General features: G+C 44.3%; 1 protein-coding gene across 15 annotated transcripts in view; it reads left to right on the top strand.

Annotated features, from left to right (window-relative positions):
* Window positions 1-1,110: 1,110 nt before the first annotated feature.
* PACS2 (phosphofurin acidic cluster sorting protein 2) overlaps window positions 1,111-25,410 on the top strand; it is a 120,328-nt gene continuing 96,028 nt past the window's right edge. For 12 of the 15 annotated variants that reach the window (XM_077260683.1, XM_077260681.1, XM_077260677.1 and 9 more), the window contains exon 1: window positions 1,357-1,613. In XM_077260683.1, coding sequence (XP_077116798.1) covers window positions 1,504-1,613 — 110 coding nt within the window. In that variant the 5' untranslated portion in view covers window positions 1,357-1,503. Of the gene's footprint in view, window positions 1,614-25,410 lie in introns of all 15 variants that reach the window. The other 3 variants (XM_077260678.1, XM_077260674.1, XM_077260680.1) reach the window with 2 other exon arrangements.

The raw sequence follows: 25,410 nt of genomic DNA, 5'->3' as shown, positions 1-25,410 counted from the left end.
AACAACAAAAAATAAGCATTACAGTAATAACATACACTGCAGTGAGGTGCCCTGATGGGAATACACTGAAAAACAGCTGCAAAAATTGAATAAGTAACTAATGTTTTTAAGGGGTTAAATGACTTTGGGCCACTGAAATCACACTAAGAATACACAGATGTCATTTAACCCCTTAAAAACATCAGTTACTTATTCAAATCTATGAAAATCGGCTGTTTGCCCACTTTGATGCCAGTTCTGATGCCCAGAACCCCTTCGGGCCAGGCTATAGGGACCTGGGTTTGATACAGGGCATCACCATCTGTGTATTCTTAGTGTGAGATCAGTGGCCCAAAGTCATTTAACCCCTTAATAACACCAGTTACTTATTCAAATGGCCAAAATCGACTGCCCACTGATGCCAGCTGTGATGCCCAGAACCCATTTGGGCCAGGCTGGAGAGACCTGGGTTTGATGTGAGGCGCCCTGTTCTATATGTCTGCAGTGTGCTATAAGCCCTAAGTCATTTAACCCTATGAATAACACCCTTCGTTGCCCTCTTTGATGCCCATTTCTGTGCCAGTTTTATAATTTTTGTAGCTGTTTTTCAGTGTATTCACATCAGGCACCTCGCTGCATTGTATGTTATTATTGTGATGATTATTTTTTGTTGTTAAACCTATAAAAAACAGAAAAGAAAAAATTGCCGAATAAGAAACTGATGAATAAGAAACCAACTTCAGCCTCGTGGATAATTCAGCTTTTAGATTATTCCTGCATGTTTTATGTAGAATGCAATTTGATTGGCTGTTCCAACACCAGCTGACTTTGTCCACGTTATACATAGATTATGTTGTAGCAGCCGGCCGTCCATAGCAACCAATCACAAGCCAGCATTTATTTCGTCTGCGCACGTTCTATCATGTAAGAAGAAATTTGATTGGTGGTTGTTTAGCAGCTGAATATGTTGTCATTATATGCATAAAGATTTTTCTGTACAAAAAAAAAAATTGTCCACAGTAACCAATTACATAGCAGCTTTTATTTTACCCATGCACGTTTTATCATGTAAGAAGCAATTCGATTGGTTGCTCCATTCCATACAACTGGCGTTTACTGAAGCAGGTAATTATTCCGCTGCAGCGTGAATCCTGCATTCGGAGCACCGCTTTCTCCCGTCGGCGTCACTTCCGACCGGGCGGATTTAGTATCCTCGGATAATAATAGCTGTGAGCCAACTGAGAGCTGAGCCGCGGGGGCGCGCTTGGTGGGCTCCGGGATTGGGCGGCCGCTCTTCCCTGCACTGGAGCCTTGTGTCGTTGTTGATAAAGCATTTAATATTCAAAAATAATTAAAAAAAAAATCCTAGAAGCGGCGTATCGGCGTCAGCGCGGGCACGGAGTGTCGGGGACGCGCCTGAGGAGGGCACGGAGTAGGAGAGATGTGACCGGAGGAGCCTGCTTGTGTCCTCCTCCCTGAGGCAGGCAACATCCCTCTGTTGGCCGGGAGCAGACGACGGTCACCATGGCGGACAAGGGGCGGCTGAGCTTCCCGGGAGCGCTGAATAGGCCGGTGCCCATGAACTTGTTTGCCACTTGGGAGATAGATGGTTCCAGTCCCAGCTGTATTCCCAGGTGAGTGCGGAGGATGGGGGTAGTAGTCATGTGCCCCTCACCCTATGCTCCATGTATAAGGGCACAGCCGGTATCAGTGGGGGAGGGTTTGTTTACATGCACCGAGGTCAATATATGGAGGGGGATGTGCACAGCCCCCAATCCTGCCCCTGATCACTGCCTGGGGGGGACGTTATATACGGGATATAGGGGTACACAGCCCCCAATCCTGCCCCTGATCACTGCTTGGGGGGACGTTATATACGGGGTATAGGTGTGCACAGCCCCCAATCCTGCCCCTGATCACTGCCTGGGGGACATTATATACGGGATATAGGTGTACACAGCCCCCAATCCTGCCCCTGATCACAACCTGGAGGAGGACATTATATATGGGATATAGGTGTACACAGCCCCCAATCCTGCCCCTGATCACTGCCTGGGGGGGACGTTATATACGGGATATAGGTGTACACAGCCCCCAATCCTGCCCCTGATCACTGCCTGGGGGGGACGTTATATACGGGATATAGGTGTACACAGCCCCCAATCCTGCCCCTGATCACTGCCTGGGGGGCACGTTCTATACGGGATATAGGTGTATACAGCCCCCAATCCTGCCCCTGATCACTGCCTGGAGGAGGACATTATATACGGGATATAGGTGTACACAGCCCCCAATCCTGCCCCTGATCACTGCCTGGGGGACATTATATACGGGATATAGGTGTACACATCTCCCAATCCTGCCCCTGATCACAACCTGGAGGAGGATATTATATACGGGATATAGGTGTACACAGCCCCCAATCCTGCCCCTGATCACTGCCTGGAGGAGGACATTATATACGGGATATAGGTGTACACAGCCCCCAATCCTGCCCCTGATCACTGCCTGGAGGAGGACATTATATACGGGATATAGGTGTACACAGCCCCCAATCCTGCCCCTGATCACAACCTGGAGGAGGACATTATATACGGGATATAGGTGTACACAGCCCCCAATCCTGCCCCTGATCACTGCCTGGAGGAGGACATTATATATGGGATATAGGTGTACACAGCCCCCAATCCTGCCCCTGGTCACTGCCTGGGGGACATTATATACGGGATATAGGTGTACACAGCCCCCAATCCTGCCCCTGATCACTGCCTGGAGGAGGACATTATATACGGGATATAGGTGTACACAGCCCCCAATCCTGCCCCTGATCACTGCCTGGGGGACATTATATACGGGATATAGGTGTACACATCTCCCAATCCTGCCCCTGATCACAACCTGGAGGAGGATATTATATACGGGATATAGGTGTACACAGCTCCCAATCCTGCCCCTGATCACTGCCTGGGCGAGGACATTATATACGGGATATAGGTGTACACAGCCCCCAATCCTGCCCCTGGTCACTGCCTGGGGGAGGACATTAAGTACGGGATATAGGTGTACACAGCCCCCAATCCTGCCCCTGATCACTGCCTGGGGGACATTATATACGGGATATAGGTGTACACAGCCCCCAATCCTGCCCCTGATCACAACCTGGAGGAGGACATTATATATGGGATATAGGTGTACACAGCCCCCAATCCTGCCCCTGGTCACTGCCTGGGGGACATTATATACGGGATATAGGTGTACACAACCCCCAATCCTGCCCCAGATCACTGCTAGGGGATGGAGGGGCATTATAATTATATTGGGGATATGAAATGCACAGCCCCTAATCCTGCCCCTGATCACTCCGGTGTGTGTCAGCATTATGTTGGGTATATGGATGTACGCATCTCCCAATCCTGCCCCTGATCACTGGCCGCTGTGTGTGTGGGAGGTGAGGACATTATATTGGGGATATGGATGTACACAGCCCCCCAGTACTGCTCCTGACCACCACTTGCGAACGCCGCCTGGCCACCGTGTCTGATGTTAGTAGTCACCGATGGCTCACTCTACTAGTTTTACCTGTAGAGGTGAAATTATGTTTCCAGTTCAAAACCATAGAAACAAAATAAGTTCTTATTATGCCATCCCACATCCATACATATAGAAACGTGTCCGTAATCAATGTCCCCACAGCGATTTTTTTCACTGTACAATTTTCCGTATGAGGAGTGCAGCGTCCCCACATGGACCCGTCTGAGCAGGCAGACATGAGCACATGACAGTGGGGTATTGATCATAAATTATTCCGTTATTGGAAGCCGTCACCTTCTGAACGATGTGCGATAAGGCTGTTTATCATGTCTGGAAGATCAAGACTTCTGTTTGATGGGAGTCTCAAAGCGCATCTTGAAAAAAAAAAAAAAAGTTGCATGCGTAGTTTTGATGCCATAAATGTAAGAAAAAAAATCATATAGTAACCCTGTGTGTTGTGATTTTTCTCATGGACTCCTTTGCCCAAATTTCCATCAAAAACCATGGCACAAGATGTCAGGACAGTGGATATGGCAGTAAACCTGCCAGTGACTGGTAAACTCTGGGGTAAGTCGTAGGGACTGGTGGATGCAGCCCGTGCCATGGTGGCTCATGTATCCGCTCACTCTGTCGTTGTCGCTGCTGTCTCATGTTTCTAGTTTTACCTGTAGAGGGACTGTCATTATGTCTCAGCATTCGCTCTATACTCCCTGTATCAAGGGATCTGAGTGACCCAGATCTGCTGGGGAAAGAAAAGTTCTATAAAACAATGTATCTAGTATCTAAGGAGTAAAGTTTCTTGTGTAGAGTGACAAGGCAGGCATGTCAGTGAGGAGACTTAGGGTACCGTCACACAATGCCATTTTCATCGCTACGACGGCACGATTCGTGACGTTGCAGCGTCGTATAAGTATCGCTCCAGCGTCGTATACTGCGGTCACACGTTGCAATACACTGCGCTGGAGCGATAATTTCATGACGTATTTGCGATGTAGAAGCCGTTGGTTACTGTGCGCACATCGTATACAACCTGTGTCACACAATGCAATCATGCCGCCACAGCGGGACACTAGACGACGAAAGAAAGTTTCAAACGATCTGCTACGACGTACGATTCTCAGCGGGGATCCGAATCGCAGTAGCGTGTCAGACAGCGATATCGTAAATGCATCGCTGGAACGTCACGAATCGTGCCGTCGTAGCGATCAAAATTGCACTGTGTGACGGTACCCTTACACACCATGTAAGGACTAGAACGCTAGCGCCACCTATTGGAAGTAGTGACCGCATGTTACAATGTACCTTGTGATGGAGAAAGTGGCTGACAATGAGGTTTGTCAGGAATGTAAATGAGTGAATGTGTCACTTTTTGTCCTTGAGCATCAGTTGCCTTGATGTAGATGGGGATCTTCTCTCCCAAGGATTGCTAGATGTAAGGGCTTCGGTGCCTTCTCTTCCCCTTTTTGCTTCTTAAATGTATGAGACACTAATGGAAATTGGCTTCGGTCTCGTTACCCATGCTGATGTACGCTAGCTGATTGTGGGGGTCTCTGCGGAGAATATTTACTGTCTTGTTGATATTTTAGGTGATCTTTAAGGAGTTCTTTCCATTGTCACAAATGGTTATCGTTGGATGCAAGCAATTGTGCAATTTGTTGCTTGCTAATATTTTCAGCCCTTCTTCAGATATTAACACGTTTTTTTTTTACAGCTTGTTGCCTTGGAGACCGACCACTGCTGCGAGACAGCAATACATGAATATTGTTTACAGGTTGTTTTCTGTTTTGAAGCTGTCCAGGATCACTGGAACATTCTTACCAACTAATCCCTTAGAATTTGCAGCCGATCTTGACATATTTACATTTCTCTTTTCCTTACAGCTTGTTGCTTACAAGGTAGACCGCAGCAGTGGTCGGTCTCCTAAGCACCAAGCTGTAAGGGAAAGAGAAATGCTAACATCTCAAGAACGGCTGAAAGTTTTAATATTCGGTAAATTGCAGATGTGCTTGTACAAAATCCCTGCAAAATCCGCAATGAACTGCGTTCTTCCTGCGGATTTCTTTGCGTTTTTTGTGCGGATTCCACCTGCGGTTTTACACCTGCAGATTCCTATTGAGGAGCAGGTGTAAACCGCTGCAAAATCCGCACAAAGAATTGACATGCTGCGGAAAATACAACGCTGCATTTCCGCGCTGTATTTTCCGCACCATATGCACTGCAGATTTGGTTTTCCATAGGTTTCCATGGTACTTTAAACTGCATGGAAAACGGCTGGGAATCCGCAGCGGCCAATCCACTGTGGAACCGCAGCCAAATCCACAACGTGTGCACATAGCCTTAAGGATACACTTACACTTTATAAATAAGAACTGTTTCCTTATTATCTATACAGAAGTATTCCTGTTATCACAATATTATATAATGTTTCATCAAAATCCCAAATATTTTAATGTCTATTGGAACAAGTCTATATTGTCTTGTGGCAGTTTGAATGTAATGCTCTATAGGTAAAAAGCATGAAAATTAGCTCTGTTGCGAAACAAAATAAACTATCTCACCACCTAGGTGCCTACCCTGTAAGTTAATGTGTCCGATGTATCCAAGCTTTCACTCCAGAATTCTGCCATTAAAGCTTTGAAAAGTCACTAAATTTAGGCACAACGCCAAGTCACCCCCAAATTTTACAGCTTTTGGTGTTTTCATAGCTCCGATAAAATGGGTGGGATAGGGGGCATCAAATTCATGATGAATGGCTTTGTTCCCCACGCCGCAAGTCTTACTCCAGGAGGGGTAGGATTTGGGGTGAGGCGTACTCAGCTCATCTTGCACTCATGAAGAGGTGTACACCCATGGCTCATCCAAACCGGAGTGATGAACGCCAGTTTTGATGTAGGCAAATGTTAATCTAAAAACTCACCTACAGATGCCTGTTTCAGGGTATTTGACTCATCAGTGTTGAGCAGAGCTTCAAGGGTGTCACACTCAGCCAGCCCAGCCAGAATCCAAGCTACCCCGATGAGGAGCAAACACCCCCAGGCATCTGTAGATGAGTTTTTTGTTTGGCATTTATCCAAGGTCATGTTTAAAGGGTCAGACATTGGCTCCTACCTCTCCTAGATATTACGTTGCAAGACTGCTCTCTTGAGGAACAAAAGAGATTAATTTGCATGCCTTCCAGTTAACATTAGTTTGCACTTTCTGTTTAGGAGGAAGAGACAAACAGAGTTAATGTGCATAATGGAGTAATTGCAGCACTGCTGCTAACAGAAGCCGAGGGATCCTAATGATTGGTCTGTCAATGTCCTCGCTGTTAGAATGGGAGATAAAGTTCTGCCTTCTGCACTTTTTCTTCCATTCTAAAACTGACCCAGATGGGCCCAGCAACAGTCAGTCATGCCCAGCAACAGTCAGTAGGGCCCTTCCGCTGCTGTTCACATCTGATCCGTCTTTGGTTTTGCATATGAATTCCTTTTGTCTGAATGTGAAAATGGAAATATGGACATATCTGCATCATACATCCACACGTGACAGAAGAAACCCACTGTGGATATTGCCATAGATCCAGCGCGTCTTTTGCGTGCAGATTTGCAAAAGGGTTAAAGCGGTATATGATTTTCCCCACAGAGCTGTGTAAGCAGCGTGTGGATGACAGATCTGGTAGCATTTCATGTTGGGTAGTATTGGCTGACGCCTGGCTATAGATATTTTTATTAACCCGTATGTTTTCAGTCGTTCATACTGGCCAGAAATGTTCAGTCTGTCGGGGCACGTTGGGAGTTGTAGTTCCACAACAGCTGTCGTTCTGTAGGCTGCTGATACCTGGTCCTGATGGGTCCAGGCACCTTTTGTTATATAGTGCACACAAATGACTAATTCCATAATCCAGCGATTTGCCCTGCAAGAAATGACTGGTCTGGCATGCTGGGAGTTGTGGTTTCACACCACCTGGAGGATCTCTGCAGATTGTGCAGCGCTGGAAAGGACAATTATAGTCCCAAAGCTACAGGCACTGTCTGAGACACAAGAAGACAGATTAGTCCTAGAGGAGTATGGAGGGGGTGATACAGTAGTAGAAATTCATGTGTTGTGCGGGGCCTTGTCTCATGTGAATATCAAGGGGATTATTAATGACTGCACATAAGCCACCCAGCCAGCTGTGCCCCGTGTGAGCGCAGGTATAAATACCCTAAAGAGAGGATTATGGGATAGAGGAGGCACTGGCCACGAGGCTGTGTGATAATCCAGTGATCTGGTTGCACAGGTTTTCTGTAGTGCGGGCACGTATTGGGAGACATTGCATCCAGTGCTGCAGGCCGGGCCGTGAAAGGAAAAGGGATTTGTCAAGTTCAGATTTTCTGCGGTGAGGGATCAGCACTGTGGAAAGCGTCCTTTCTGCAGGTACAGATGACACTCAGCAGAGATCCATCAAGGCCCTGCGCAGTAGTAGATCGCAGTGGACCGTACCCATGCATGCTGCCTGTCATGCTCTACGTGCTGTTTGGGTCACACTGATCAGGAAGCTGATCTAAGTGTAAAAAGAAGGGAATTCATTGGTGTGCAGTAAGTTATCATGTGCTGACCTGTATAGCTTCATGGTGACACAGGTGTCGTTTGTAGTGTGCTGCCATAAAGACAGACATCTGCATAGAAGCTGTAGGCACAACAGTTGGTGATTTTTAAAGGGGATATTTCACCAGACGTTGGCTACCCCATCTGAGAGCAGCATAATGTAGTGAGAGAGAGCCTAATTCCAGCAATATGTCACTTGCTAGGTTTCTTGCTACAGTTCTGATCAAATCAGTTTTCTCTGCCTCAGATCTAGCAGACCCCTGAATACTGAGCTCTTTATAACCCAGCCCACACCACTGGCTGTTTTCTGTGTACACTGTGCATAGGCCAGCAGCCAATCAGTGGTGAGGATGGGTTTAGACTACTTGGCAGCAGGTCCTCAAGTGATAATCACCTTCTGATAAACACAGATTTTATCTAGACGACATTAAACGGCCCAGTAAGTGACGCATCACTGGACTCAGGGTCTCTGTCACTACCTCCTGCTGCTTAGAGCTTTTCAGTGAAAACTTACTTTAATCAGCCGTCCGGGGCCTATGCGGCTCACGGGCCAGCTTTTCCTCACCCTGATTTCCTAGACTCGCAGGTCTCACTGTCAGTGGTGCTGGGGAGAAACCGCCAACGATCTGCCATAGGACTAATCGGCCAAGTCGACCCTGATTCGTTCTGCTCTTGGTTCGTGCGAAAAGAAAGCTGGCCAGAAGTGTGGAGTGATTTTTTTGGGGGGGCATGTATAACATCATCATTTATAAATTGTGATTTGCTGATCTGTTCGGCACATTATGTATCAAATGAGATCAGGTTTGCTAACAGAAGAGGGCCCCCTAAAGCTGTAGACGTTTGTGACCCCATAGTTCTGATGGTGGCATGTTTGGCTCTGCTGTGTAGGCGCAGCAGTGTACAGCGGTGCAGCCACTCCTAGCCCATCACCTGACACTATAAAGTGCAGCTTCAGACGTCTCTGGTTTCCATTAGTGCGCAGAGCTGCTCCTTATTATTGCTGCCTCTGCCTCCCGTGACCGGTTCTCTTTAATTATTTGCAGAGGATGGGAATCTGTCCCGTTCTTGTGATGATCACACGGACTCCTCATTACGTAAAATAGGTGCCAAGATTAAAGGTTGACTGCAACTTGAAAAGAAGACAAATCTACCAGGGTTATCTGTGGGCTGTGTCTGGCGTTGCACTACAGCCCTGTGTACTGCAAGCGGTGCTGTTTATTAACAGGGTTTTTCCCATCACTGTAAGCCTTGGATAAGTCACTGTGTGACTTGTCTACTTTAAGCCACATTCTAACTAGACATGCACATCCTTGCTTGATACTACTGACTTAGGCATGGCTGTGCATGTCTAGTTGGAATGTGACTTCCTGCTCTCGCCGCCATTAGAGGAGAATCCTAACGGTGTGTGGTGTGCACACCATGAGGGTTCAGAGGTCACATAAAGGGACTGCAGACTGACCGCAAGAACACGGACAACCTCTTTAAGTGATGGTGATTGCAAGCACTTAATGAGATGGCAATACTCCTGTAAATAATTCCCGACATAGTACATGCTGTTACTTCTTATGTCAGGTTCCCTGTGTATAGAACATGCACAGGAGCAGAGCCCCCACCATACCAGGCAGATGCCGGCTTAATACCAGAAGATACTCATTTGGAGTACCGATGATGGCAGTTGTGGGTCACCCCTGTGTCTCGCTGTCTATGGGGATACGCTGCTGCAGGAGATTGTTCTGATAAGCACAACCCTCAGAGGAGGAGACAGGGCTGACCCATCACTGCCATCATCTGTCCTCCAAATGATTGCATTCTGATATCAATGCAGATGAAGGCAGGGAAATAGACTGAGGAAAGTGAATGAAGACCAACCCCCTAATAAAGTGATTTGCAAAGTTGTATCACTTTCCAGGCTGGTCACAATTATTAAATAAATAAATAAAAGTTACACTTCGAAAGGGAACCTGTCACCGGATTCCTGCTGCCCAGGCCGCTGGCAGTGTGAATGTGAATCTGCCTGCACGATTGCAGCCTGATTATATTTTTCTCTGTGGCGTTTCAGAGACAATATATACTTTAAATATCCGGCTGGAGACACTAGACTGGGACCACACTAGTCCGGCTCTTCCCAGCTCCGCTCCTGGTGATTGACAGGTCATTTCAGGTGGTCATTGCGATTATATAAGGAGGGTTGAATAACCAGCACTAAATCTATAGGTCTTTGGAGGTTATCCTTTTTATACTTGCACTAGTTAATCTCAAGGAAGACACTAACACCCTAGAACAGCAGACTGCTCCCTGGATCGATATTTTCTTCCACTCTCGATTCAGTGGAAACTTCTGTAGGTAGCCTTGAGATGGCAGATCCGATTGTACTGGTACCATTGTCCGTGTTCCCAAAGCACGATTCTGCTACAGGCCCATCTGGTTCAGTAGAATAGTGACGATTCGGCTGCACCCCATAGAAGCATCGTAGTATCGAGACGGTTCATCTGGGGTAAAGCTGCAGCGTGGGAACACAGCGCGTAAATCTGGCGGTAATGGCCGGGTGCTGGTGCTGGTCCTGTTCTCTTAGCAGCACATTAGGTGTCCTGTGCACTCCTGAATAATTGACCATTACAACCTGCCGCTAAGGAGGCGAGCAGCTTCCTAATCTCGTCCTGGAGGGATGCACCCGTACCCATTGTGCTGGCTGCTATCCTATTGTCTGACATCTGCTCCAGCTCTCCAGATCCAGCTGTGCTGCCGTACTTTTGCTTAAAAAAAATATCGGCCCTTTTAAAAAAAAGTTGCAAATTATGATTCAGCCAAGAAAAGTCTGGAAACAGTGAAACCTCAACTATAGTTATAGGCAAACATCTTTTAAAGGGAATGTGCCACCAAAATATGATAGGTGTCTGCTGCATGTGTTTTTTCAACATTTTTGGCAATTTTTTTTTTTTTTTTTTTAATGCGTTCTTTAAAAAATAAATTGTTAATCTTGCAAGTTTCACACTGGCCACTGGGGCTATTTTAGACCCGTACATCTTGTCGTTTCAGGGAGAGTTTTCAGCATGCTCATTATCATCAGAGGCAGGATATCAGTGACAGATATTACCTCTTTACACAGGAAAAGGAAGTGAAAAAGGAAAAAATAAGCAACACGTGCCATGGATTTCAGGAATCTCCTTCACTATGCTGATACTGGAAAAAGTGCAAAAAACGCAGCAACCACGCAACGTGTGCACACATCCAAACCCTCTTAGCTGCAGTTTCATCTAGCGGCCTGCAAATGCTGCAGAATGTACAGATGTGGCATATAGATGCACGTCACCTTTCTCGGCAATGTCAGAAGCCGCCATTTGGATAACATGGAAATAATTTATATCCTGTGACCAATAGGTTTCTATGGCCCTGACCTCCACACGGCCGTAAAAGGGCACAAATGAGTCCCATTCTCCGTTCTGTGACTTGTGTGATCATGCCCTTTCATTAATGCACATCCACATCCGCTGCCTCAAAATAGATTTAGGCAATCAACCTAAATGTTATAATTTGACGGCGAGAAAAAAAAAAATCCTCCCATTAATAATTGATATTGGAGGCGAGCGTCATGCTTCCCTACTAAACTTGTAAATTATATATGATCAAAAGTGCATAGAAGCCTTAACTAATTTAAATAGGCTCTTGCTGATCTTATGGCTTATTATGCGTTTAATTAGCTTAACTCTTGCATTGCTGTATTCCCTGTACAGTCTTTTTTATGTGTAGTAGCCTACACTATTTCCTTGAAGCGACTAGGGAATGTATCGCACTATGTACATCAGTCGCAGCTTTACATATCATGTATACTCTTAGACGTTTTCATGATGTGAATATAGCCCAAATCGACACAAGATGACTCTAGGCCGGTGCTAGCTGATTGCTTCTCCACTCACCGGATACAATTTCCTAAGGCTGTAACCAGTGTAGATCTTCTCGCACGTCTCGATGGTTATCCGATACTCGATAAGGGACGCTGAACTGTAATTGTTTTTTTAATCAAACCCGATGCAGATTTGTTGTCATTTTTCACTCTTCGCCTATGTTTAGTAACAATTTATTTACAATGTAGTAAAGCTGGGAGAAAAATCTGGATTCAAGGTGAATACACATGTGATATAATCCTCAAATTAATTCACTGGCACAAAAGGGGAAATGTAGGTTTGAAGGGAATCTGTCACCAGGTCTTTGCTATTTGATCCGAGAACAGCGTAATATGGAGCAAGAGATCCTGATTCCAGGGATGTGTTATTTATTAGGCTGTGTGTTATAGTATCAATACAATCAGTGTTTTATTAGCAGGAGATTATTACTGCAGGACTCGTTGTCACCTGGACAGCAGTCAGGCTATTCTATGTAACCCCGCCATGGATTGGCAGCTTCTTGTGTTCCTGTTCCACCAATCAGTGGTGTGGGCGGGGTTATACACAGCTCAACACTTGAGCACTGTTACATCTACAACAGAGAAATCGGGGATTGTATCAAAACTGCACCACACAGCCTAGTAAGTGACACATCGCTGGAATCAGCGTCTTTGCCTCTACATTGTGCTGCTCTCTGATTATTTAGCAAAAACCTGCTGACAGATTCCTTTTCAAGGGGCTGTCATCGTCACCTATCTTCAGCAGATAACCACTCCTCAGCCTCCTGCATGATTGACAGTTTGGATCAGTGGCAATGCTACGCCGCTAGCCCGAACTGTGGCTCCTTTATTCTAGAAGCAGAGGCAGTTTTCCTTTGCAGCACAGGATCAGTGAAGGAAATGGGATGTAACTCCTACAAAGCTACCGTATATAGCAAACAACTTCCATGGCTTAAACCTTCCTAGGAGATTGGTCACCTCTAATAGACTGCAAAGGTGGCCGGTACCCTAGGCAACCAATTAAAAAAAAATAAAAATCTTTAACAGTTGAGTACGGAGAGGATTTGTAATAAGGGTTAAAAATTACAAAGTTGGTTGTATGAACAAGCACTTTGCAATTTTGACAATCTCTTCAATGATTATACAAATGCATCTCTGGCTGTGTGTATGTATATATGTGTGTGTATATATGTATATATAATATATAATTTTTGTGTATGGATCTCAAATAGCTATACACCAAGTTTGTTTCTCGCTCTTTGTATTCTCTAGTTTCTTAGTAGTCCGCTGAGGTCTAAATAATCGCACTGTATGTCTCCGCACCACTTCCGTGTACATGAAGTCTTTGTGCATGTATTCTGGAAGCCCTGTATCCTGATGAATGCCCAGAAATGGTACGTTGCAGGAATTCCGCTACTATATAAAGTTTTTGTAGCAGCCGCCTCCTCACACTCACGCTCTTGGGAATGCGACTTGATATTCTGGAATGCGTCTTGGGCAAGTGCATTCCAGCGCAGGGAACAAAGGAATTACTCCCGACCTTGCTACCTCCAATTGAATGTTCTTCCCATGCCTTTGAGAAAAGTAGGATTTAGCTGTGGAGCATAAAGGAGACATATTGTATGCAATTCTGAGCTGTCGGAACTAGGAATTAATGAAATGCTCAGGATGTGAGTTCACTTTCCTTAAAGGGGCTTTCTAGTACTTCGGGGTAATTTAGAAAACTTTACCTACAACCACATTGGGTACCGTTATTTTGTCAAAGGTACCCTGGTGATCACTAGTTTTTCATATTGCTCTTCTAGTACTTGATTGTTTATCTTTATTGCTTAATACTGGTCTCAATAAATACATGATGAGGCTGGTGTACTTACTTTTGGAAATTCATGTCCGAACGTGTGTATAATCCTTTTTGAAAGTTTGCTCTTCATCTCTGCCCCCTTATTGTGATTGAGAGCTCCTCAGTGTCCCTTCTTTCTGCTGTTGTTGAGATTTCAAGCTGCTCAATACAAGCTGCAGCAGTCTGACAGTATGGTGGGGGGCAGAAACTGAACACAGCTGGACCCATACGTTCTGTCACACTTTACATGGATTTACCAAATGCTCATTTTAATAAGAGGAATATACAGCCATTTCCATTGTGACTTTCAGAGTAAGTACATTAGTATCATCAGGTCTATTTAATAATGTATTTTGGAATCTGGCAATAGATTTGCTTTAATCTTAAATTGTGGACCGGGACGGATGCGTCTGAATGTCCTTGCCGAGGATGACAAATTTGCAACGCCAGGCAATATTTGTTGCAGGTTCTTTCTGCACAGCGTTGATGACATTTCATAGAAATCCTTCTACTGTGTTGGTAATGTAATACTCAGTGGGTTTTACACCCAGAAAATGATCTGACCCATGAGGACAAGCCCTAAGTAAATGTCACCAGAGCTTGCAGTATAAATGGAATGGGTGGAGTGACACCGATAGGTAAAAGGTGCTATTCTGGTCCTGGCATCCAGCCTCTTGTGTTGGCACGAAAAGTATAAACAAAGCTTCATGAACCAGTATCTGACTGCACCAACGGTGATGCAGAGAGGAGTGGTGCAGCAAGGGAGCCAGCCTAGGAGATATCTTCAGTCAGGTTTTTTTTATTGGGCTTTTATTATTTTTTATTTCTGAAGTGTATTTTAGGAAAAAAAAATCTATATTTTCATCTTTTATATTTTAAATATTGCAAAAAGGAAAATGGGCCTATGCAAAAGTTTGGGCACCCTGCATGGTTAGTACCTAGCAGCGCTCCCTTTTAAAAGTATCTCACAGCTTATAAACGCTTTTTATAAAGAGCCAATTCTCATTTGAGGGATTTTCTTCCTTGGAGAATTCCTATAGTTCTGTGAGATTCTTGGGTCGTCTTGTATCCTCTGCTATTTTGAGATCTAGCCACAGATTTTCAATGATGTTCAGATCGGGACTGTGAAGGCCATTGTAAAACCTTCAGCTTGCGCCTTTTGAGGTTATCTATTGTGGATTCTGACTTGTGCTTAAGATCATTACTCATTTGTAGAAGCCATCCTCTTTTCAACTTCAGCTTTTTTACAGATTGTGTTATGTTTGTATCAAGAATTTGTTGAAATTTAATTGAATCCATTCTTCCTTCTACCCGTGAAATGTTTCCCATGCCATTGGCTGCAACACAACTCCAAATGCAGATTGCTCCGCCCCCATGCTTTATGGTTTGTGCCATGTTCTTTTCGTGAAATTTTGTGCCCTTTTTTCTCTACACATACTTTTGATCATTGTGGTCAACAAGTTGTATTTTAACCTCATCAGTCCACAGGAATTGTTTCCAAAATGCATCAGGCTTGTTTAGATGTTCTTTTCCATACTTTTGATGCCAAGTTTTATGGTGAGGATGCAGGAGAGGTTTTCTTCTGAAGAGTCGTCCATGAACTCCATATTTGTGCGGTGTCTCTCAACAGTAGAACACTGTACCACAACTCCAGAGTCTGCTCAATCTTTCTGAAGGAGCTGCCCCTAGAATCTTGCACTTTATCATGAGTAAGTTTCATTAATGGTGATTTATTTGTGCACATGTATTTTACTGGCAAACTGTTATTAGTTGACAAACTTATGGGACTCGTGATTGATGAGTCATTCTGTATGCACATGCATTTTATTGATATTCTCTTGGCTAGCATATAAATTTATGTGACTCATATGAGTGGTGAATCAGGCTATTAGGCATACTGAACTATTTTTCCCTTCTTCTTATGATTGGCCCTAAACCCGGTTCTGTACACTGAGCCACCCCCTTGCTCCCCACACTGGGGTTCTGATTCACCTCAGCTTTCACTGAAATTCTGCTTGGTCTTCCAGACCTTATCTGGACCTCAACTGTTCCTGGTAACTGCCTTTTCTTAATTACATTTCGAACTGAGGAAAGGGCAACTTGAAAACACTTAGCTATCTTACAGCCTTCTCCTGCTTTGTGGGCCTCCACCAATTTCATTTTCAGAATGCTGGGCAGCTGCTTAGAAGAGCCCATGGCTTCTGTTTCTTTGCACAAGGTTAGAGGAGGCTGTGTTTTTATAAAGCTGGGAAATTTGCTTCACTGGACCTTTCCTAAGGATGATAATGAACAAGCCATAACCTAACGAGTTAATTAAGGTCTAACACCTTGGTCAACTTAGCTAAGCACACAAATCTCCAAGAGTGCCCAAAGTTATGTATGATCCCACTTCTCTTTTTGTAAGCGAGGTCATTGCAGGCTTTTCTGCAGGCTTTTCTGCAGAGATGAGTATTCAGGTTATTTCAGAAGGTTCCAAATGCAATCGAACATGTTGAGGTGCTGAATTCCAGAGGATGGGGCAAGTTCGGGAGAAGTCTGAGGCGATTGAGCGAGGATTCTGTGAGCGCAGAAGAGAGAGAGAAGGAGGTCTTTCTAAAGACCAGAGAATATGTGTGGGTAGGTATTGTGAGAATAGTTAATGTGTGGTGGAGACCGATTATAGACGACGGCTTCATAAGTCATTGTTAGTTTAAGCTTGATTTACTGAGGAATTTGAAGCCAGTGAAGGGAGATTGGCAGAGGGGATAGATTGATTAATTGGGCAGCAGAGTTAATGGCAGACTAGAGAGGTGTGATCGTAGTCGTCGAAAGGCTACAGAGGAGAATGTTGCTGTAGTTGAAGAGGGAAATGATGAGGGCATGCACCACCATTTTCATATTTCCAGGGTTGACGAAGGAACGGTTGTTGGAAGTTGAGTTGGAGGTAGTAAAGGCTTGGATGTGTTGTTTGAAGGACTGGGCATAGTCGAGAATTACTCCAATGCAGCCGACTTGCGAGACATTGTTCTAGATCACGTTAAATTCTGACCTGCAGGGTGAGTATATTTGGCCTGCGATGCCGGGCTGGTCCCCAGCCCAGCATCCCACTTTCAACTATATCGGCATCCTAGATGTAGAATATAGTTGAAAGCAAAGATATAGGAGGGGTCATCAGCTGAAGCTCCTTCTCCTGTCTTTCCCCTCTGCGACTGATGTCTCAACGCAGTGGGCACGATGACCTCATTACCACGCTCCCACTGTACCGAGGCGTGCAGAAGATCTCAAGACATCATAAAGAAAGCGGGGTAGCAGGCAGAGCTGAGTATTAATTCTTTTTAATGTGGGGCCTTAGTGCTTTAGACAGTATATGTGGAGCTATTATACTGTATGGGGTACTATGTAGTTTCTGAGTAGATCACGCTGCTGTATGAAGGAAACAGTTCCAGGGTGGAATAGCAATTTCATAGTTTTTATTTTTACGTGTTTCATGCTCGCACCAAACTCTTATTCGAAAACAAACTACTTAGCACATCAACTGTATTATGTACTAGCTATACTGTATGGAGTGCTATGTGGGGCCATTATATTGTATGAAGCGCTATGTGGGACCTTATAATACTGTAGAGAGCACTATTTTTGGCGTATCATACTGTAGGAAGCATTATGCGGGGCCATTATATTGTATAGAGCACTATATGGGGCCATTATACTGTATAGCGCCCTATGTTTGGCGCATCATACTGTAACGATCACTGTATGAAACGCTATGTGGGGCCATTATACTGTATGGAGCACTATGTGGGGCCATTATACTGTATGGAGCACTATGTGGGGATATTACACTGTATGGAGCACTATGTGGGGATATTACACTGTATGGAGCACTATGTGGGGATATTACACTGTATGGAGCACTATGTGGGGATATTACACTGTATGGAGCACTATGTGGGGATATTACACTGTATGGAACACTATGTGGGGTCCTTATACTGTGTTGAGTACTAGGTGGGGCCATTATACTGTATGGAGCACTATGTGAGGCCATTATACCGTATGGAGCACTATGTGAGGCCATTATACTGTATAGAGCACTATGTGAGGCCATTATACTGTATGGAGCACTCTATAGGGCCATTATACTGTATGAAGCACTATGTGAGGCCATTATACTGTATGGAGTACTATATGGGGCCATTATACTGTATGGAGCACTATGTGGGGATATTACACTGTATGGAGCACTATGTGGGGATATTACACTGTATGGAGCACTATGTGGGGATATTACACTGTATGGAGCACTATGTGGGGATATTACACTGTATGGAGCACTATGTGGGGATATTACACTGTATGGAACACTATGTGGGGTCCTTATACTGTGTTGAGTACTAGGTGGGGCCATTACACTGTATGGAGCACTATGTGGGTCAGGCATCGGTGAATTCTTATGTTGTGGAGCACGAGGAGGTAATAAGGGAGGACAAAAAGGAAAACTATACATTAAGAGTGAACATTTGTTAGGAGGCCTGTTCTCTATACACATACAGTACAGACCAAAAGTTTGGACACACTTTCTGATTTAAAGATTTTTTTTCTGTATTTTCATGACTATGAAAATCGTTAATTCACACTGAAGGCATCAAAACTATGAATTAACACATGTGGAATTATATACTTAACAACTGAAAATATGTCTTATAATCTAGGTTCTTCAAAGTAGCCACCTTTTGCTTTGATGACTGCTTTGCACACTCTTGGCATTCTCTTGATGAGCTTCAAGAGGTAGTCACCGGAAATAGTTTTCACTATAGTGTGCCCTGTCAGGTTTAACCCCTTCACCCCCGGAGCTGTTTTCGTTTTTCGCTCCCCTCCTTCCCAGAGCCATAACTTTTTTTATTTTTCCGTCAATATGGCCATGTGGGGGCTTATTTTTTGCAGGACGAGATGTACTTTTGAACGATACCATTGGTTTTACCATGTCGTGTAACAGAAAACGGGAAAAAAATTCCAAGTGTGATGAAATTGCAAAAAAAGTGCAATTTCACACTTGTTTTTTGTTTGGCTTTTTTGCTAGGTTCACCAAATGCTAAAAATAACCTGTCATTATGATTCTCCAGGTCATTACGAGATCATAGACACCTAACATGTCTAGGTTATTTTTTATCTAAGTGGTGAAAAAAAAATTCCAAAGTTTGCTAAAAAAAAAAAAAAAAAAATTGCGCGATTTTCCGATACCCGTAGCGTCTCCAATTTTCATGATCTGGAGTCGGGTGAGGGCTTATTGTTTGCGTGCCAAGCTGGCGTTTTTAATGCTACCATTTTGGTGTAGATACATTCTTTTGATCGCCCGTTATTGCATTTTAATGCAATGTCGCGGCGACCAAAAAAATGTAATTTTGGCGTTTTGATTTTTTTTCTCGCTATGCCATTTAGCGGTCAGGTTAATCCTTTGTTTTTATTGATAGATCGGGCGATTCTGAACGCGGCGATACCAAATATGTGTATGTTTAATTTTTTTTTAATTGTTGTATTTTGTTTGGGGTGAAAGGGGGGTGATTTGAACTTTTATATATTTTTTATATTTTTAAACACTTTTTTTTTTTTAATTTTGGCATGCTTCAATAGCCTCCATAGGAGGCTAGAAGCATGCACAACTCGATCGGCTCTGCTACATAGAGGTGAAGTACAGATCACCTCTATGTAGCAGAAATCCAGGTGTACTTTGAACGCCGACCACAGGGTGGCGCTCAAAGCAATCGGCCATCAACAACCATAGAGGTCTCAAGGAGACCTCTGGTTGTTATGGCAATGCACCGCTGACCCCCGATCATGTGACGGGGGTCAGCGGTGCGAGCACCCCCGGCCGCGCGGCCAGGAGCGCTAGTTAAATGCCGCTGTCAGCGCTTGACGGCGGCATTTAACTAGTTAATGGGCGCGGGTGGATCGCGATTCCGCTCGCGCTCATTGCGCGCACATGTCAGCTGTACAAAACAGCTGACATGTCGCGGCTTTAAGGTGGGCTCACCGCCGGAGCCCACCTTAAAGCAGGGGATCTGCCAGCTGACGTACTATTCCGTCAGCTGGCAGAAAGGGGTTAATAAGTGGGATTTCTTGCCTTATAAATGGGGTTGGGACCATCAGTTGTGTTGCGTAGAAGTCTGGTGGATACACAGCTGATAGTCCTACTGAATAGACTGTTAGAACTTGTAGTATGGCAAGAAAAAAGCAGCTAAGTAAAGAAAAACGAGTGGCCATCATTACTTTAAGAAATGAAGGTTAGTCAGTACAAAAAATTGGGAAAACTTTGAAAGTGTCCCCAAGTGCAGTTCCAAAAACCATCAAGCGCTACAAAGAAACTGGCTCGCATGAGGACTGCCCCAGGAAAGGAAGACCAAGAGTCACCTCTGCTTCTGAGAATAAGTTTATCCAAGTCACCAGCCTCAGAAATCGCAGGTTAACAGCAGCTCAGATTAGAGACCAGGTCAATGCCACACAGAGTTCTAGCAGCAGACACATCTCTACAACAACTGTTAAGAGGACACTTTGTGCAGCAGGCCTTCATGGTAAAATAGCTGCTAGGAAACCACTGCTAAGGACAGGCAACAAGCAGAAGAGACTTGTTTGGGCTAAAGAACACGAGGAATGGACATTAGACCAGTGGAAATATGTGCTTTGGTCTGATGAGTCCAAATTTGAGATCTTTGGTTCCAACCACCGTGTCTTTGTGCGACGCAGAAATGGTGAACGGATGGACTCTACATGCCTGGTTCCCCCCATGAAGCATGGAGGAGATGATGTGATGGTGTGGGGGTGCTTTGTTGGTGACACTGTTGGGGATTTATTCATAATTGAAGGCATACTGAATCAGCATGGCTACCACAGCATCTTGCAGTGGCATGCTATTCTATCCGGTTTGCGTTTAGTTGGACTATCATTTATTTTTCAACAGGACAATGACCCCAAACACACCTCCAGGCTGTGTAAGGGCTATTTGACCAAGAAGGAGAGTGATGGGGTGCTACGCCAGATGACCTGGCCTCCACAGTCACCAGACCTGAATCAAGATGGTTTGGGGTGAGCTGGACCGCAGAGTGAAGGCAAAAGGGCCAACAAGTGCTAAGCATCTCTGGGAACTCCTTCAAGATTGTTGGAAGACCATTCCTGGTGACTGCCTCTTAAAGCTCATCAAGAGAATGCCAAAAGTGTGCAAAGCAGCCATCAAAGCTGCTTTTTTTGCAATTTCATCACACTTGGAATTTTTTTCCCGTTTTCTGTTACACGACATGGTAAAACCAATGGTATCGTTCAAAAGTACATCTCTTCCTGCAAAAAATAAACCATCACATGGCCATATTGACGGAAAAATAAAAAAGTTATGGCTCTGGGAAGGAGGGGAGCGAGAAACGAAAACAGCTCCGGGGGTGAAGGGGTTAAACCTGACAGGGCACACTATAGTGAAAACTATTTCCGGTGACTACCTCTTGAAGCTCATCAAGAGAATGCCAAGAGTGTGCAAAGCAGTCATCAAAGCAAAAGGTGGCTACTTTGAAGAACCTAGAATATGACATAATTTCAGTTGTTTCACACTTTTTTGCTAAGTATATAATCCCACATGTGTTAATTCATAGTTTTGATGCCTTCAGTGTGAATGTACAATTTTCATAGTCATGAAAATACAGAAAAATCTTTAAATGAGAAGGTGTGTCCAAACTTTTGGTCTGTACTGTATACAGTAACATTTTCAGGGCAGGGGCCCCACAACAATGACTGGCGTCTGTTCTGGAGCCTCTTTCTGGAAGCATGCTGAGCGTCCCAGAATGCATTGCAGCACCGAGCAGGGCATTATAAGGGCTAAGCCGTAGCGTGTTTGTCAGCACTTTCTGGGCTGGTTCCAGTAACAGCCAGCAATCTGAATGCATTTCTGGACTAACCTACATGCTACAGCTTAGGACTAATCACTAAAACTACCCCACTAAATATGCATGTATAGAATTATATGTACACGCATAGATCGTCTTATCACCAGTGTCAGCGATCACATGCAAATGTCACTGTGGAGGACAGTGATTACCTGCAGTAGAAGTGACAGGTGAACATTGACACTTCTCAAGGGGCGAGATGTATTGGCAGTCAGTTTTTGTGACAGGGGACCCCTGAGATAATGTTCATACTTTGCTAGATACTGAATGTTTCTGATTCATTGCTACATTAGCCTTGTCCTGAATCCCTTGGTGTCTATGTATGGGCAGGTATTGGTTATCGGCTACATAGGGAGGTGAATATATCACATTACTATTGAACTAAAATGCTTTGCCCTAAAATAAGTTTTCCAATGCCAAAGAGTTAGCTCAACCTCTGGAGGGCTTCCTTCACTTAGACTATATTCTTAGCATTGAGTTAGTGGTCTGCCAGCAGTTTTGACCCCCTCAGTCTTTCTGAGCGCTAGGTAGGAGAGGGATTAAGCAGATTAAACGTAACTGTGTCTGCTTATACCAGGCTTAATCCCTGGTGTTACGATTGCAAGTGTCCAGTGGGCATGTCCTGCCCATAACCCTTCTCCACTGGGTGGACACTAGAGCTGTTACTCCTAGCAGACAGCATGGCTTACCAGGGTTTTCCCAGCTGCAGTTCTGAAGAAAAACACAAATAAGCAAAATGTGCTTTAGGCTATGTTCACACGTTGCGGTTTTTCAGCTGCTTTTCACAGTACTTGCAAAGTCTATGAGAGTTCAGAAATCTCATGCGCACAGGTTTTTTTCTGACTTTTGTCAGAGAGATGTGTTTTTTGCAAAGTGCAGTATGTCCCTTTCAGCTTTTTGCAGCAATTTTCGCCCATTGAAAGCAATGGGTAATGCAAAAAAATGCTGAAAAAAAGGGTATCAGATTTTGCTGCGTTTTTGTTGCCAAAGCCTGATAAAGGTGATCAGATAATTTTTTTTTTATGCACTAAACTTTTATCAGCATGCACAAGAGACAAATGCCCAAAACGCAGCAAAACAAAGCAAAACCTGCTCTTCGTAAGTAGTTTAACCCTAGAACGCATACCCATAGAAATGTACACATTCACGCCCCTGGGGCCTTTTAGGCCTGTTTACAATTATCATGGAATAACTCAAATAAAAATACTTTTCAAAGTTTATTGCAAAGTAAGGATGCATTCCCACTAGCGCAGGGGTCCGCCTGGACGGGATTCCGTAATGGATCTGACCTCCTGGTGACCCCAGCTAAGGCTGGCGGACGCATACCTGGGGCCTCGCAGGCCTGCCAGGTTACTTGTTTTCTATTTTCTGTAAAATTACTTTAGTTAGAATTTTGAAACTCTAGGTAATCCTCAGGTATATAGTTGTTAGTAATTTCCAGTTCCAGGCATTTCGGTATAACAACCTTTTTTTGGGACTACCCCATATTCACGCACCTGGGGCCTTTTAGGCCTGTGTGCAAATAACACGGAATAACTGAAATAAAAATACTTTTCAAAATTTATTTTACAATTGCAAGGTAAGGATGCATTCCAACTAGCGCTGGGGTCCGCCAGGAGGGGATCCGTAATGGATCTGACCCCAGCTAAGGCTGGTGGAATCCCGCCATTCCGGCAGCCTTAGCTGGAGTTACCAGGAGGTCAGATCCATTATGGATCCCCTTCTGGCGAACCCCAGCACTACTGGGAACACAGCCTAAGATGTGTATATTTCAAAACATAATTATGTGCATAAAACAACAAAAAAGTAAGTAAAGGGGCACGCCAAATATAGGCATTCTATATGCAATTTTTTTTTATGAAAACATTTTTTGGTTGTAGCAAACTTGGTGCAGGAATATTTATTTGTAACTTTACATATTCCCCCGACAATTCTCGCATATTATTTTTTCGGCTGAATGTTCCTTGCATACATTTTGTCCGCAAGTAGAACAGAAACGCTCCGATTTTCTTTCTTTCCTGGACAAATATAGCAGGGCTTTCTTTTTTTTTCCCTTTGCTCTGGATGTTCCAGAAAGCGTATTCCACATCGGATCATCACATCACATTGTTGCTTGATTGCAGAAACCGAATACACTCTCGTAGATTGTTCACTGTGCATTGTGCTTCATCATTGGAGGAATTTCGCGGCGGTTTGGCCTCATAGTACCAACAAGTGTAAGTTGCTTTTGAAGCAAAAAGTTGGCCATTTCAAAATTGGTTAAGTAATTATCCATTGTAATATATATATATTTTCTTCTTATTTTTATTCTTTTTATGTTGTCATGCACAATCCACACTCTTCCCAGCAATAGCAGAGTCATAAAAGTTCTTCCCCAGCAACAATACAGACAAAAAGACTGAGTATCACATGTAAACCTAGTACAGGCCTAAAAGGCCCCAGGTGCGTGAATATGGGGTAGTCCCAAAAAAAGGTTGTTATACCGAAATGTCTGTAACATAAAAATATATGAATAACTGGAAATTACTAACAACTATATACCTGAGGATTACCTAGATTTTCAAAATTCTAACTAAAGTACTTTTACAGAAAATAGAAAACAAGTAACCTGGCAGGCCTACGAGGCCCTAGGTATGCGTTCTAGGGTTAAAAGGGCATTAAAAAATGCAGCAAAACCGCAACTTCTGAACATAGCCTTACTTTCCCTCCGCGAGGCCTAGCGCTGCAACTCTACTGTTGCTTCCAGTGTCTTTTATTGTTTCCATCACCGACTTCATGTCGATAGCAGTGCAGCCAATTTGTGATCTCCTCTGCCTAAGTTCAAGGCACAAGTTGCTTTACTCACCGATTGTCTGCAGTGCTCTCTTTTTTGTAGGGTATCACCTCTCTGGTAGTCGCTTAGATATGTGCCTGCACAGGGTTTTTATATCGTGGAGCTTATTGTCCATCATAAAATTTATAGCGCCAAAAAGGAAATGTAAACCGTCCCTTCTTCAGGCACAATGAAACAAGGTGAATGTATCAGCCGCACCAATCTCAGTATTTCAGGCGATAGCAGCTCCGGTGTTAATGCATTCACCAGACAAGCACATCTGTTCAGCTCCAGCACAAACGCCACACTGCTGAGATAACCCAGCTGCTGTTATTAGGCCTGCAAGCCCTCAGGCTGGATTATGGGCACAACCTTTTCCACCCAGAATCTTTTCGTTGCTCCTACATCTCGGACCCAAAATCCAGTCAAATTAGCCCTCTCAGTAACCTAGCGTTACTGATGCAAACTTTCCATTACCGAGGTCAGCCACCTTGGTGACACATATCTGCCATCCAGGACTTTACCTTCTCCTTTCTTACACTTTGTAACGACAGCGCTGCAGATAACAAACGTTGGGAGCAGCGGAGGAGACTGCGCTGGACCCAGAGAGTTTGAGGAAAGCAAAGTTTAATTCCCTTTTCAATGTAAGGGTTGAAGCACCAAATTCTGAAGTGCTTTCACCAGTGTAGAAGGTACTTTCTTATTAAATTGCAACCTCTATTTTTCCAATGAACAGCGGTGCAAAAACATGCTCAGTAGTGACCAGTGCTGTGGAGTTGTAGATGAGATGAATCTGTGCTGCACTTTATGTACATGCTCAGTAGTGACCAGTGCTGTGGAGTTGTAGATGAGATGAATCTGTGCTGCACTTTATGTACATGCTCAGTAGTGACCA

Source organism: Ranitomeya variabilis, chromosome 1 (genome assembly GCF_051348905.1).
Source record: "Ranitomeya variabilis isolate aRanVar5 chromosome 1, aRanVar5.hap1, whole genome shotgun sequence".
Taxonomy (NCBI): Eukaryota; Metazoa; Chordata; class Amphibia; order Anura; family Dendrobatidae; genus Ranitomeya; species Ranitomeya variabilis.
The sequence above is the reverse complement of the archived record's forward strand: the minus strand, read 5'-3'. Positions and strand labels throughout refer to the sequence as shown.